Source organism: Rhea pennata, chromosome 2 (genome assembly GCF_028389875.1).
Source record: "Rhea pennata isolate bPtePen1 chromosome 2, bPtePen1.pri, whole genome shotgun sequence".
NCBI lineage: Eukaryota > Metazoa > Chordata > Aves > Rheiformes > Rheidae > Rhea > Rhea pennata.
The window spans coordinates 12,428,949-12,445,568 of record NC_084664.1 but is presented as its reverse complement, the minus strand read 5'-3'; the positions used below and the strand labels follow the sequence as shown (position 1 = coordinate 12,445,568).

The following is a 16,620-nucleotide window of genomic DNA, read 5'->3' as shown; positions in this document are numbered from 1 at the left end:
AAATGTAAAACAGAAGCAGAAAGGACATTTTTTGGAAAAGCACTGATTTTATTAAGGTACAGCTCATAATATGAATCTAAAAACTAATTTGTTTGTAGAGAGCATAAAAGCCTTGGTACAGAGTTAGCCATTCCCAAGCGCTAGTCGCTTCATAGAGCTTTTATCTATTTAAAGAATATCCATTCGTGCTAATTTAATATCTGTAGTGTACAACAGCTTGACACCTGAGGCTTGTCCTAAAGCAGGCACAACACTGCGAAGTGAACACTACTTTACTGTTTTGAATTATTCAGCACTTGCAGCCACCCTCATATGTGTCTCTGTAGGAAGAAGGCTTTTGGGTTAAGGATCAGTAAAAAAAAAAAGAACAAAAAGCAAACAAACACCCTCTCCTTTCTAGCATTTGTTAGCAGGTGCAGTGTTGACTTCAAGAATGATTCTGCAAAATTGGTATGGACATTCTTCATTACTGAAGCAATAAATGCAAAACTGTGCTCCGAAGTAGCAGAAGCTCAGCAACTAAACATGGCCTTCTTTAGGGAACAACTGTGCTTGTTAGTGGAAAAGCTTATTTCCTCCAAATTCATTGGAATGGTACTTATTGTTAGCATCTTTTTAGAGCAAGATGAATGCAAACAGCAATGAATCAACCTCAAATAGAGGGGCTCATCTGTTAGCATCCTAACATTAACACACTAATGTGAATTTAAAGATTCTAATTAAACCTACATACAAAATGTTTTACTACTTAATAGGAAAAAATGTACTTTGGGGGGCATTTCGATTTGACAGTATTTCCTTTTTCTACAGTATGCTTATTTTATGTTTTCTATTTTCTTTCCATCACTCCAGGAGTTTCTGAAATAAATAAAAAAATATATTATATTGTTTGATTGATTCCCTATAGTCAAGGGGTATACTGAAAAAACAGAATGATTTTTTCATTGAGCTCTTAGAATAAATTCCTGTTTGATCTTTGTACTTCCTTGCTGCAAATATCTTCTTAGATATTTAACATTGGTTAATCTCATTTACAGAATCACATAGCTGGATCGATTATAGCAAAACTCACAATACAGTTAGAAGTTTCCAAATGTCTCCATTCCTCTCCAAGGGCCCCCCTAAAGTTGGATTTTTCCCCTCATTTCAAATTTGACATTTGTGACCCATCAGAAATGGGCATCTTTTTCTCACAAAACTCAAAAAATAAAAAATTAAGGAAAAATTCTGCAAATGTTTGCACAATGTCTCTTTACCAGTGTAGACCAAAAATCTCACTAAAGAGATTTAAAATGAAGTTTACTGGGAGTCTTTTGTGTTCTCATGTGCAGAGAATCAAGCCTGAGAGGCAAAAAAGGACATTTTGTTTGCATTTAGCTGCTCAAGAAACATCACAAGTTCAAAGTCTATGGCAGTCTGTAAACATTGCTGAAGCACAGGCTGGATATATGACCTATTGATATAAATCTAATAAACCTTTTTTTAGCAGACCTCAGATTCATTAGAAATCTAAAACTCAAAGAAGTCAGTGGGAAAACTCCCAGGCAGAAAAGTGCTGAGGTCCACCAAAGCAGGATTTTAATTATCCTTCCCATTCCATCTTTGTCCCATTTTAATTTCTCCATGCATATTGTACTCTCCCAAGCCCAAGGCGCAGGGTGTCTATCATTTTCCTAAAGCCCTAAGGTTACTGAGAAACTCAAAAAACAAATGAGTAGAAGAAGGCTTTTCTACCCTGACTGCACCAGGATCTTTCAGAGCATATTGTCATTCTTTCATCTGCCACGCGGGGACTGTCTCAAAATTATGCCTCAAATAGCAACCAGCAGTGTTGAAATTTAGCAAATGATCACTAATGGTATAAATAATGACGTGGAGGCAAAAATTTTCTGTGGGGCCTACGAAATTAGTGGAGTAATCAGCCTCCAGCAGGGCTGAGGGGAATAAGAGGGAGGCGAGAGGGAAGTAGCCAGCTAATGAGCCCGGGAGCCCATCGCACAGTCCAGCCGAGCTGGCCAAGTCAGCCGAGGTCAGCTGAGCCTGTGACGAGCCTTTGCAGATGCAGAGCAAATACAGAGTATTTGATGATTACAGAAATAAGGGATTTATTATGATAGCTGAGCAGCATATGTAGCTAAAATATGTGTAATAGGACTATGAATAGTTGGGGGGAAGTTGCTGAAAGTGATTCTTTTGATTGAACCAATAGGAGCAGCTGATCTTACCCATCCATCTTGATAAGAAAACCATGAGGTTATTGAGTCTCAGAAATGTATGTTTGTTATTGAAGTTTTCATTAAAAGCTCAGTGCAGGAACGTGTACCCAGCTGCTGCCTGTGCAACACATGCACGGCTGCCTCTAACGGGAATGAGCAGACCTTTCTGGTTCAGGGAGTACACAGGATATACAGATGTGTGCAGCTGCAATGCAAGCATACAGCCAGACAAAATAAAACAGTGTCTGTCTAAGATAAAACAAAGCCCATGTATGCTGGCTCTGAGGTATAAGCCAAAACCAGATGTAACGATCAATACTGCAGGAGTTATGATCTAAGAGAAATAATTACTGCACATCTCCCAGAAAGTACCACAATGAATTCCCTGGCAGATCCTTATTATTTGAGTAATGCTCTGTAAATGTCTGTACATGCTACAGGAAGGCTGAGTTATGATGGGGCTGTGGACGGCCGTCTCCAGTCTGGCTAGCTAAGTACTTGCATGACCCTGACCATCCCTGCTTGAAGAGTCTCACAACCATTGCTTCGCAGACCCCTTGCAAGATGGGTGAAAATTGTCCCCTTACATGTATGCAGAAGTGGTCCTCATGGTGAAGCACAGAGGCAGTCAGGAGGTAGGGCAAGAAATGAACCCAGCCATGGACCCACTGTCCCTCCCCTGGCAGATCCTGCTAGGTCCTCACTCAGCGCTTTGCACTGTGTTGGTGGAGCCCCTGCGGACAGAGGTTAAACTGATGCTAAAAGACTGATGGTGGAGTGCAGCCCTTGAGCCTTTGCTATTTTTCTTCTCAAGCCTGCATCTTGAAGATGGGAAGGGCCTGACTGATTCATTGGCTCTGGGGTGCAATTGCTCGGAGATGAATCTCCAACTAACTATAGCAAAATTATTTACCTGCCCAGGAAAAAGTATGTTGTGTAGCAACTTGCTACATATCCAGATGAGGATCAGCCCTTTAGGATTCACATTCTCTATGCTGTGCTTCCCTCCCCTTCCATTTAGATAGTGAGAGTTCTCTATGGGGAAAAAATACAAGCTCCCACTTTTAAGGAGTTACATGTTCCCTGCTTCACTAGTGAAAAGAACAAGGCATGCCTCTCCTTTTATCAGTGAAGGAGTTGTGAACTTAATTCAACCCAATCCCTGTTCCTTGTGTTCAGCATTTACCCCCAAAATGCCAATAATTTTCTGGAAAATAAAGTACTTGGAAGACAGGAGAAACAGCCCTTGCTGATGTCTGTATAGTAGAATATTTCTGCCCATCCATATGCAAATCTAACCTTTTTGATATTTCAACCCTATAAACGCAAAGACAGGATTTCAATAGAAAATGTTTACTAAAGACTTTCTCCGTTATAATCTATTGATTTTAATATCCTTACTACTCCCATTGAATGTCAGTTTTACCCCAAAGACTTCCATTGCAAACTTGAATACATTTAATTATTTATATCATTTGAAATATTAGTACTGAGAAATGACTAGAAGTTTTTGTTCTATAATGGTTCTAAATGATCTAAAGTTTGATGTTCCTCTGTGAATAACACTGGTAACTTGATGTGGTAATCAAGGATAGTTGAATAGTTCAGATAACATAGTTTATTAGGAATGATATCTATTTTTCATTTTTCTAGCCTACTTATGTAGCCAAATATAGCTCATGAGGTATGGTGGGATCTCACGGTCTTCCTTCACAGTGAAAGCCTTAATATTATCTGTTCTTTTTTTCTGCCAAGTGCCTGAACAAGTAACTGCTGTTTCCATCAGTTACACTAGACTAGAAGACATCAGTGGTTTGAGTATAACTGAGAGCAGAATCTGGACCTCAGTGTGGGTCTGGTAGTCTTGCTCGCCTTACTCATATCACTTACTATATTGACGAGAATGTGCAACATTTTGATCTTGAAGAAATTGTCTCTGGGCTGAATATTGTTTACACAGAAAAATATAACTGAGGACCTGTGAAAGCTAAGATTTTAGCAGTGGGCAAACCAAAGTGATGGATTTGAAAGAAAGTCCGTGCTCGGAAGGTCAGCTCTTCCAGAGAGCCATACTCTTTCCTCCCAGCAAGTGAGGTGCCCACACACACACCCAAAGCTGGCAGGGCCAAGCTCTCCTTGACATTGCCAGCTGAAGGGCTTGCTGCCCTCAGCACCTCATTTCTTTTGTTGTGTGATTGCCTTTCATGGTGTGGGTCATGCAACAAGCCGGGAGCTGATCCAGCTGAAGAACTTTTTTTTCTGAGTATTTTCCAGTCCAATTAGTGTCTCAGCCTGGTTCACTGCATGGCTGTTCACCATGGGATCACAATCACGACTGAAGCTGCCTGATACAGTGTTGCTACTGGGTGTCAAATCACAAGCCCCAGTGCAGAGGTAAAGAAGCTTCTTTCATGGAGGGACAAGATGCCTCAAATTTCTCCATGTTTACTGTATGGGGCTACTGGTGAACCATCCTTCCTGTGGTCCAGCAAAGCTTCCCCCGGCACCCAGCCCTCAAAGGTGAGCAGGTATCCAATACATCCTTGCTGATGGAGCCTTACCTGGAGCACCTTTGAATCATATGTATTTCCACTGACTTCAGGGAAGGTTTGGATCAGACCCTGAACTTCTAAGGAGATTTGTCCCTAACCATGAGTCCCCCTTAGTCTCAGTGTTCAGAGGGTAGGTAAACTTCTGGTGTGCCTTTCTATAAATTTTCAAAGTTCTCACTGTCTGCATCTTTCTTCTTCCCTGACTCCCTGCTCCAGTCTGCTGTTTTTCTGCCATTCTGCATTCTGCATGTGCTCAGTACAATTGAATGCACTTTTATTAGTTGCTCTGGATTTCTCTTTCACAAAGAATGTTTCTTTCTTTTTCTTCCCTCCATCTTCTGAAATATTCCTTTTTTTCTACTACTAACCAAATAGTTGCTCAGAAGCTGCCAAGATGTATTTGGGTCTTGTATTTACACCAGATGGAGGTTTTTATTTTCACTTATACCTACCACTAGGAACCACGGCATCACCAAATACAGATTTTCTCTGAGAAAAGTGGTTCCTTTTCTGAACAATTTTTAAGTTATTTCTGATGGCATCTAATGCGGTCTAGGCTGTGTCCCAAAAGACCCTTATGAAGACTTCAACCAGGCTCATGATGACTGCTGATAGTTGGATTTTTCTGGATTTTTCAGGAATGATCACGTACAGTAGCTGACTGTCTCTTGGAAGCCGAGAACTACTGGTTAATCATAAAGCAAGAAAACCTGTGGAATAAAATCTCTGGTTATAAACTGAGCAGGGATAAATGTACCAAATCTTAATCTCCACCATATCTGTTCCAAATGCATTAATATATTTACAACCACTTTTGAGTCTATTAAAACATTCAGAGCTAGACTAATATCTCTAAACAGGTAGAAATACCGCCACGGTGCATGTGCATTTCAGTGCACATAACTGGATCAAGTCAAGTAGCTGTCCCAGTAGTAGAGGGGAAGACAGAACGCTACACTTCTTATAGATAAATCTGGAAACTAGCCCTATGCTCAGCTCTGCCTCCAGGTCAACATTCAGGGCTTCATTATTCAGGGTTAGGAAGTTAAGCTGCACTAGATGCATCATTTCTAAGGGTATCAAATTCCTTACTAGGCAGAGCCTTGCATCTCTTTACTCCTTATTTTCCTCCTTCTGCAAAAATAGACTATTCTTTTCTCTCCTTTACATGGTACTTTGGAATATCCAAAGGTAACATGATAGCCCCTTAAATGACCTCTCAGATCTGATACTTTGGTTTTGGTTGTTTTTCCTGCATCCTGCATCCTACATATTCGTGTATTTCACTCAAATTTTTCTATTAATTTCACTGGTATCCTGTTAGGCAATGAATTCCAGACAAAAATATTCACCTGACTTATTTTAGCTTAGAGACTTCACATTTAATGATTTGCTATTCTTTAATGTCCCAGGTCACTCCTTGAGATCAGTGAATGCTGAATTCCTTATCATTCCTAAATGTTATCTGAAGTCATGTCATTATTTTGCCTTTAGTGAGTCTCTTTGCTCTCTGCCTTTGGAACCTACTGCCAAATGAAGTAAAGAAAGCTCTGGCTGTGGGGATTTCTAAATCCAAAGTTAAAAGTTATTTGTTCTATTTAGCATTTTTAAAATGATTCTTTTAGGAATTGTATGTGCCTCTAAGCTAATTAACTCTTAATGAGCACAAAATGCCCTGGGATGCAGATTTGGAGGCTACTCTAGAAAGGCAGGCATGGATTGGACTGTAATACTGCAGGAGATGAAATTTATGATTTGATTCTTTTTTAAAAAGATAGTGCAGATAGTTTTATTGAGATACTCTTTTTTTCTTTCTTTCTAGTCTAAATAAAGCTGATCAGATTTTCAGTTCACCATATGCGACCCAGTTATACAAGTCTGCAAATATATTTCAGTTTTCCTGTATGGATGAAGTCATTCTTCAGCAGGGAAAACAAGTTTAGAACCGAACTTTCATATTATGAAAGACAGGCAGCATTCCAGTGTTTAACACTTAGTTGGAGCATCAGGAAATCAGAACACCTGGCTGCGTTCAGCTTTGCACTGTTCCCTTGGACCAGTCCCTCGCCGTTTTAGTGCCTTCATTCATTCATCTGTAAAATGGCTATAATTGCATTTATATCACAAGAGTGCCATGATGCTTGAAAAATGAGAATTGACCCAAAATTCAGCCTTCAGAAGCACTGTATGAACAATATCTTGCTCGCATGGTTGTTGTGGACAATTAGATTAGAAGAGGTATAAATGCAGTCAAAGTAAAATTCCATTTAGAAGCTGTCAAACCATTCTTGATAATTTTTCTCACTTTTCATCTAATTCTGGTGCAGAACTTCACATGCACATCACAGAATGAGTTTAAATGCCTCTTTCCTTCTTTTGCAGTAAGTCAGTGAATTTTATTCCATGTTATTTTAAACCGTCTTCCTTCTTTTGGGCAAATGAGTGGTTCCCAGAGCAACACCCTGGAAAGCTACAGTTAGCAAAAAAAAAGGCAAAATGATCTTGTCAAGAAAACCCTATCCCTCTATATACTTGCGCAAATTGCGGTCAGTTTGTCCATGGACAATCATTCATGTCCATGCCCATGTCCATGGAATCAAGGTTTTATGAAAAAGGAATTGCCTAATTATTGATATGTTTTATTTAATTAGCCTTTTATATTTTCTATAATAATATTTAAAAATTAAACAGATTTCCAGCAGCAAACTGCAGAAACATATGGTGTGCAGCCTGTAGAGGCTCTCTATGATAGTGATATTACTGATAATATTTGCTAGATAGAATCTGCTTTCATCTGAAAAACAGCTGCCTCTTTTCCTAACTTAAAGATACTGTGTTTTTGCTAGTATGTTTGCATCCCCATTAACAGTTCTGGGGGAAGAAAAAAGAAATTTCTAAATGCATTTCCTTACTTCTGCTTGGCCATGGCTCTTTCAGGGTGAGGCAAGGTGAATATCAAATCCAGCTCCTTACCCATGAGTATAGTGAACCCACACAAAGAAACCATGTGAATTCAGGAGGACTTGTTTTACAGGGACTTCCCCAGAGGTGAGTTTAGCCTAACATTAGGGAAGAAAAGGGGAAGCTTTGCTTAGTCAAGCCACTCGTCCCAATGAGGACACATTCACTTGGGGCTAACTAGATTGCAGGATGTCAAGAGGTCTCAACCCAGGATCTGAAAGAAAGCACTAGTCCTCAGGAAATATTTCCGAAAGGATCTGTAGATACAGTTTAGTTTCACATAAATAATCAGATAGTGCAAACAAAACCAAAAATCTTTTGGATCTTAATTATGTATGCTCAAATTTACAAAACACATTAAGAATAACTCATGCTCACAAGCAGCATTCCCCTGACTTATCTCTAATATATGCTTGAATGGTTCTGTGCAAACCAAAGTGCAGAGCTTAAGTAAATGAAAAGATACTAAATGTTCTTTCAGGGAAACCATCCAAGTAGCGGTGTTCTGAGGAGCCCCAGAGCTGGCTGAGGTTTGTATTCATCCAAAAGCAGTCTGCAGCATTTATTCTTTAGACCATTTAGCCTGCTTTCTTCGCTACCCTGCTTCCTAACAGTCTGCCAGCCAAACTCCCTAGGCTCACTCAAACCTGAGGATTCAGACCACACAGTCTTTAGAGCCCAATCTACAGGAAAATTTGACCTTTCAAGATAGCTCTTGTGCTCATCCCAGTTCAGGAGACCTGACATATCAATCCCTGCAGCACTACTGGACTCCAGTGTACTTGTGCAAGCACCATCCCCAGCGCAAGCAGAGGTTCCCATCTTACTAGTGGTTGTTGAGTTAGAAATAACACAGGACATGGTATGCTTCTGCCAACATTAAATATAACCACTATTCCTGAGCTGATCATTTTCCCTCAGTAGTACTGAGGCATTAAAAACTCACCATGAATGCAGAAATAGGTGTTTCTTTGACACCCTCCCTGTAACCTAGGCCTCAGCTAAGTTCTCCGGATCAACAGGTAAGCGGAAATTTTCACTCCTTAATATTCATTTTTCACTCCTTAATATTTATTAACAACAAAAATCTTTAAAAAGAGTAACCCTTGAATCTGGTGGTGTTTAGCCCATGTCTCTTATTGTTGAATGTTTTGGTGGGACACAGGTACACAGCTATAGCCAGCTATAGTAAAATATTTGAGAACCAACACATTTTCGGTGAACTGGTTCTAGACTGGTAACTGCAAAGCTGAAGAAAAGTCAGCGCTGAAATTTTCTCCCTTGCTGCTAACTCTGCTCAATATGAATCTTGGCTTTAATGCACTAGACTTCAGCCTTAGAACCTAACACCAAGCTTTTCTAAGGTGGATGTGGTTAGTGGACAAAGAAATATTCCTTTTATTTTTGCTCAGGTAGGTGGCGTCTAATTCTAAAGGGGACTGCTCAGAAGCTGACAGCAGGTGATTAATCTGCTGAAACGCCCAGGTACCTCGATCAAAGACAGTGAAGAAAATCTTTCTAACTGTGTCTTTCAGGATTTTGCTGACTCCATATACCAAATGGTTACACAGAAGTTCCAGGAGTTGACAGACAATTTTACTTCCATGCATGCACGCCACAAAACTCTCGCAGGAATTGTGATGACCAAAGGTAAGATATCCTCTATTTATTCTCCTCTAGCATTTTTCATGACTATGCAATACATTATTTACCTGGTCCACGGTACTGAAGGATCCCTTTACTCCCACACTGAAGAGTAGACAGTAATGCAGAAAAAGGAATCATTAAATATTTACATCTCAAGTAAGTTCACACAAAAAATATTGGCAGCTGAAGTAAAAAATTTATTCAAAAGTATGTGCTTTTTATAGGGCAAAATGTAGATTTTTATGTTTTGTATTTCCTAGTAGAAGTGAGGTGTTAGTTATCAATAAAAAGTTGTTTTACTTATTAATTGTTATTTTTAGATCTGAAAACACTGAGTTATGGTTGTAAAAGGCTACCTTGTTTTAGTCTGACAGTAAAAACAAATCTCAGCTCATTTCCTTGCCAGTTAAAAGAAACCTAGAGAATGCACAGTTTTAATTCTGCTCTGACCTAACCATGGGAAAATACCTACCAGCAGGCACAAACTGTTACAACTTAAATAAAGGATACACACCGTGTATAACTCTTAGCTTGTTGATGAAAACGTTGCGTAAATGGCCTTTTTTATTTTGTCTGTATACCTCAGTTCAGGCACCTCACAGTATTTGAGAGGATGACAGCAGCAGAGATACTGCCATAAACTTCATTCTCACTCAGACGTGTGGAGCAGAGGATTGAGTCTGGAAATGAGGGGATAAGCTCAGAGGGGAAAGACATGTATAATTCATCCAGGATTGTCTTACTGATTCCTTTCAACAATTACATTAGCTAGATTCAATAGGGACATTTGTGAATATTGCAAGGCAGCAGGATGGAGTCAGGATTATCTACTGGGTCTTTTCAAACCACAGAACCTAAATACAGCTAAGAATTCTGCACATGGAACTTAATTTCCGCTAGTTTTTGCTTCCTCCTTTTTGACGTGAAGAAAGTGAGCAATCAGCTCCAGAAACTAAGAGTAGAGAAGTTGAGATAAAAGTCTTTTCCACCTTTGTTTGAAATATAACTGTTCCCTGGATAAACTTGTTATTTTGATTAGTCTACTTTGGTTATTTATTTTTTGTACTACTTTAGGATCTTGAATAATGGATGAGACTCATTTTTTACATGCTGCACAAACATAGTGTTGTACAAACACAGAACGTAACATGAGTTTAAAGACCACAGGAGATGTGCTCAGTACAAAGACATAAGAATAAAAGTAATAGTGAGGGTGACTGTGAGATAAGAAAGATGTACACTGGACTTGACATGCCAATTGCCTGTCACAGTCAGATTTCTTGACTGTAGCACTCAACAAGTTTAAGAATAGTGTGTGAATTTACAAGGAAAAAAGGTTTAAATATGCCTTTTGGAAGAAGCCTCATTGCGGATGTCAAGAATTGTTGCTTTAACCATGTTTTGAGAGGAGGCAGTACCCACCTCAGTCTTCCTCTTCAGATTTCTTCCTGTCAGCAGGTATTTTGCCAGAAATCAGAATTTCATCCCATTTATAATTCTGCCAAGGTATAGCTTTTTCATCCTCTAGGCCCCAGCCTGCATCTGCTTAAAAAAACACCATCAAGCCGATATGGTTTCATCGCTTTATGAGCAACGAAGCAGACACATGGAGGGCCATGTGGAACCCCAGGCCATATGGGAAGGCTCTCCGAGGGAGTCATAACTTCCAAAATTGTGCTAGTGAGCTCACATGGTGATAGTGGGCGTAGGGACACATTCAGACCCCTGCTAGCCCTACTGGACAGCTGGGGCTGTCTGTGCCCCTTCTTTGGGGAAAGAGCCCTCCTGCTGGCTTTTTCCATGAGAGCCACATGGCTTAAGGGTTTGCTCTTCTTTTGCATCTCACTTCTTACTCAGCATTGAGACAAAGTATAAATTTCTTTATGTCCATAAATCATTTCCCCCAAGGTTTCCGTTTTGATTCTGGATTCTCTTTTATGAATTCCCCCAGTCTGTTAGCTATCCAATTTGTCAATATCTTACTGGTTTTATGGAGCCTGAAAGAGAAAATCATAGACATAATGTGCTTCAGAGAAGATACAAAGCTAGAAACAGCCTTATCTTGATACATTTTCTGGGAAGATATTCCTTCCAATATGAGAAAATCTACCAACCACGGCAAGAAGAATCACTTCCCTTTTTGTGTCATTATTTTCTATACTAAAGTTGCAGATCTGTGGTCTGTTCCTCATCATCCTTCTCAGAGGTAGCAAGGATCTTGAAATATATTGTTCAAAGATAGCACAGACAGGTTCTTCCAGCATCAAACACTTGAATAAGGACAGAGTTCTTATGTTATTAACATAGAATCTGGCAAAAAATACTTAATCTATGCAAATAACCTGCTAATGACATCAATAAAAACAAATTTGGTAATGTTTTGTTGCATTTTGTACCATACACAGCTATTACACACAAAAATTATTTTTTTTACCTTCATTTCAATTTAATGTCATCCCAACTAGCAACAGAATTATCTCTGCTTGTACAGTTTCCAGACAAATTTAGTAGAAAGCACAATGTAATTCTGTGATAACTGCTGTTGAGATAATGCAAAATCTCTACAGACAAAACAAAAGTGTGCAATATTGGTTTTCTTCCCCTGAACTCTGACATTTTTCCTGCCATTTCAGTTTCCCAAGGAAATCAAAGTGTTACATCTGGGCACAGTAACTGACTTATGCTTTAGCACCCAGGGCAAATTCCAAAGTAGGAGAAAGAAAAAAATGCAGAAAATGATGTTATTGACTGATTGTGAATGTTCCAAAGGAATAAACTGCTGGTCTGGAAAAAGATATGGTCAAATGTATTTAGATATGTTTTGCTCTGAATTAGGATGAAAAGTTAAAAGCTCAAATATGGCTTTTTGTCACATTCATACTTTCTAGTTGCTATTAAGCACAAAAATCTTACAAAAAATCTCAGAAATTCCCCAATTTCTTTACTTTTAGATGTCTCATTCCTTGGGATCCATGACCTTGGGATCACAGGATCATTCAAATTGGAAGAGATCTCAGGAGGTCTCTAATCTAACCCCCTGATCAGACTGATTTGCTCAGGACTTTCTCCAGTCAGGTCTTTAAAACCTTCAAGGATCGATATTGCACAGCCCCTCCGAATGACCACTGCCTGACTGTCCTCATCATGAAAGTTTCTCTTTCTATCCAGTCTCTCTTGTTTCAGCTTATGCTGTTATCAGTCTGCACTATCCCAGGTTGGATTCAAGTAGCAAAACTGCTAGAACAGCTGTAAATCATTTACAACCCCTCACTGGTCTTACTGGTGTCTGGGAAGATCCTAGAGGAATAGCCCTTTGCAATAACCCTTTGCTTAGCTGAGAGTGTGTGCTGTAATATTTTGAAAATTGTACAGATATTTTTCCTCATTATGCAGCGCTTACAATTTTATTTTGTGGGTTTTTTGTGTTTACAGAGACCATGTACGACCTTTGGATGCATAGTGTTAGGTTTAGGGATCAGATGAGTTTTGTGCTTTTTATGTGTGAATTTTATGCTTTGGGGATGTTATTGCACTTTTCTGTGATTGTCTGCTTTCAAAGATTGCGTTGGAAGGATGGGACAGAAGAGCTGAGTCTTACGCAATAGAAAAGAGCTTGTCAGCCTCAGTCACCTGAATCCATTTGTATGTTCACCTCAAGACAATGTACAGCCCAACAGCGCTGAAAGGATGATTTACTGAGTGTGCTGGGGCTTCATACACCAGTTCTTGAAGCTGGCAACCCCACGGGCTGGAAAGACAAAGGCACTAGACAACAAAAAGGCAGGGAAAGGCAGAGGCAAGCACTGATGGCTGGCCGAGCGGAAAGGACATACTGAATTTCGGGATGTGTGGCAATAATATTATGTCCTTAGACAACACCTTTCTTGGTGTTACATATGAAGGTAACCTACCAGTTCCTCTCCTTCCTGTGTGACTCTGCCTCTCAGATGCAATTTGGGCAACTTATTTCAACCCACTGGTCTGCTTTTCCACTTTGTTAAAGAAGTTTTGTAGGCAGAAATCATTATTATTATTATTACGGCAGTTGCTAAAGTTGGCAAGCGAGCTGGTACTTTCTAAGAGGCACCGACAAAGGCAGCCCGCCAGCGCGCCGCCGTGCCTCCGCGCCGCCGCACGAGGGCTCGGCTCGCAGGGCTGCCCCGCGCCCGAGCCCCGCGGGCAGCGGGGCCGAGCGGCGCGCCGTGCCCGGGCTGCGAGGCGGCGGGCTCGGCCCCGGCGCAGCGCCGCGTGGGCGCACGCCAGGCCGCTGCGATCCGGCGGCCGGGAGAGCCGGGCTGCTGCGTTCAGGGTGCGTATTTGCACCGCTGGCAGGGTTCACCTTTGCCAGCTCTGAGCTCTGCGCTGCCTAAAATCGCTGGATGTGATAAAGAATAACTGCCACTCATTCCGGAGGAGATCAGCTGTTTCTGAAGCCCTTTTTCTGAAAAAAGAAAAAAGTCTCACAATCACTACAGACAAAATGAGACTACTATTTAAACGCTATTTTCCCATTTATATTTGACAAATCTTAGGGGTTAAAATACTGATAGGAACTTTTTGTCACGCTTTTGGTTAAAAATGAAGGATTAAGAAAGTTCCATCCTTTTCACAGGAGCATGGCGTTCACAGGAAAAAGGATATAAGTTGATTTCTTACTTCAGGTTTCTCTCTTCTTCAATTTTTTTTTTTTTTTTTTTTTTTTTTTTTAGACTGACAATCATTTTGATGTTAAAAGCAAACTAGGAGGTCTTTTCACTTATCTTGCATGAAATAAAGATGAACTGGACAAAAGGGCCCTAAATAGCAATTTCATGCTGTGATAAAAGGTGGGAAATTATCATTCATATCTCACAGAACAGATCTTAATAATTGTTAAGTGGAATAACAGAAAAAAGGTAAGTTGACAATACGTCTCCATGGATCTTTACAGTCATATTAACATTCATAAAGCCTGACATCCATGTACAATCAAGAAAATTGATGGCCAATTGATTTCTGTTCCTTAGCTTAAATAGAGAAGTTGGAGACTAGTAAATTCAGGACTACATAGAGTATCAGTCTGCACTATCCTAGGCTGGACTCAAGTAATCAAAAAAGTACAGCTGTGAATAATTTACAGAACAGTGTCCAGGGCAGATCCTTCGAAGATGTGACATATAGAAGAACATTTTCAAAAGTCATGAGTGACTTAGGCTCTTTAGTCCCATTTGCAGAGCTAGATGGATGCTTAAGAGCCTATGTCCCAGTGAGACTCAGGCTTTCATGAGGCTTAGATTCCTGAAATGAAAATTGGGTGCCCAAACCACAGCTGTGCTCTCGAAGATCTCATGAGCTCTCCTCTGCCTCTGTTGCTCAGTGCTTTTAAGGAGGCAGCTCAAAGTTGTTTGGCATTCTTGGAAATGTTAGCAACTGCTTACGTGTGCCGAAGTTGACATGTCACCGTCATGTTTTCCAGAAATATTTTTAAATATGTAGATACATATCTTGTTAGAAACCATACACGACAGTCTGTTTCTCAGAAGTGTGCTTTTCTCAGTTTATAAACCTTAAGACAATAATCTTCAGATTCACTCTAAATAATTCCAAACTCTAAGTGCATCCTAGTTCCACAGTTTCAGTTTCGTTACTTCATTAATGTGGACATATAATGGGCTGATGAGGATCTCTGCAGCCCAAAAGCAGGTTTAGCTTTCCAAATTCCAGGAAAAGCATAATCTGAGGGTTTACAGTTAAAAGTGTAGCTCCACCAGATTCACTGCTTCTTTTAAAACAGGGGCTTAGGTGTGTTAGTGCAAACACCCTTGCAGCCAAGTGTGACTTTGGCCCGTTCTCTCACTCTTCTGTTAAATTAGTGCCAAGAAACAGGAAACAATTTAAGCACACTGACTCAGAGACAGAAAATGCAGAATAGGACATGGCCATCAGAGCGTCACTTTTATAGGTGAGAGCCCCAACTACTATGTCCATCTGCCTGCTTCTGTTGCCTAGCCTAACCCTATTGCCTTCGCCATTTGGTAGCCCAGATTGGACAGGAAAGGGGAGCGCACCCCTCTCAATACCAGCAGTCTTAGGCTCTCCCCATGGGAGAATCTCCCAGTCTGAAGACCCCATTTTCAACCTACTGCATAAGTGCTCTAGGTTATAGTGAAAAAAGTGACAGCATTTACCTCTCCCCTGCCACAGTTGTGATTGAGAGGAAGACTGCGGGCTACTTCCTCTCTGGGAGAAGGTGCCAGAAAAGTGGGTGCCCACCACTGGGAGCGGGCTGCAGGAGTAGATCCCAAGGGATCTGAACAGCTTCCCCTTAGCTCTGAGGAGAGCTCCACGGCTGTAGGTGTCTTCAGCCTTTCTTGTTGGTGACTTCTGGGAAGCTCCAGCAGCAAACTTCTTCCCCACTTCTTCCCTATTGGTTGTTCTAGTTTCCATTTCAGAGCAACTGGCTCTTCTCACACTCCAAGCCTTTTATCCCAAAACATCTATAGTCTCTAGACTTACCTTTTGGTTCTTGTTGTGTAAAGAATATTTCCAATTGAAATCATTACTGATACCTCTCAAAACCTGGGTACGGGTGAGGCCCCAGTTTTGTGTTGTGTACGATTGCATTGGCCACTAGGATGGGTAGAAAAATTTATGTAAAACATAAAAATAAAAAATAGAAACTTTTGTTTCTGACCTTAAGTGTGTCAAGCAAGGAAATGTAAAGTTCAGATTTTCATTCTGGTCTGTGACAGGCCAAATTTGGAACTGTCTATTCTCAAGGCATATAGTGTATCTCATCAAAAAAAAAAAAAAAAAAAAAAAAAAAAAGATGCTTCTTGGGTGAATAAAAGCTAATTGCCCTCAACTGTTGCTTTGTTGCTCTTACTTCCAGGAGCTAGTGAGAAACATAGGGAGATTTTAAAACTGCAAGTGTACTTAAGAAAAAAAGTATTTAAGAAAAAGTTCCTCTTGCACTTATCTGCCAAAACCCATATTCAGAGCTTCATCTTTTCTCATAGCAATTAAGGCTCTCACTAGCATATAAAGCAGTGTAAGATTCTCAATTTACTTAATGCCTAAGCATTAGTGATCCAGCATTTATTAGAGAAAGACAGATAGCAGAACTCAGGGCATGGCAGAGATAGTGCAAATCAGTTCTGTTTTAAAATTAGGAATTATCTATAAAGCTCTACGCAGCTCTGTTCTTGAGGAGAAAATGGTGTTTAAGCTCACAAGGAAGGAGAAGAAGCCCCAGTTAATATGGA

At 40.2% G+C, this 16,620-nt stretch overlaps 1 protein-coding gene across 1 annotated transcript in view; it reads left to right on the top strand.

Annotated features, from left to right (window-relative positions):
* ADARB2 (adenosine deaminase RNA specific B2 (inactive)) overlaps positions 1 to 16,620 on the top strand; it is a 318,783-nt gene that overhangs the window by 249,282 nt on the left and 52,881 nt on the right. The window contains exon 4 of the mRNA XM_062567674.1: positions 9,265 to 9,379. Within this exon, the coding sequence (XP_062423658.1) occupies positions 9,265 to 9,379 (115 nt within the window). The remainder of the gene's footprint in view (positions 1 to 9,264; positions 9,380 to 16,620) is intronic.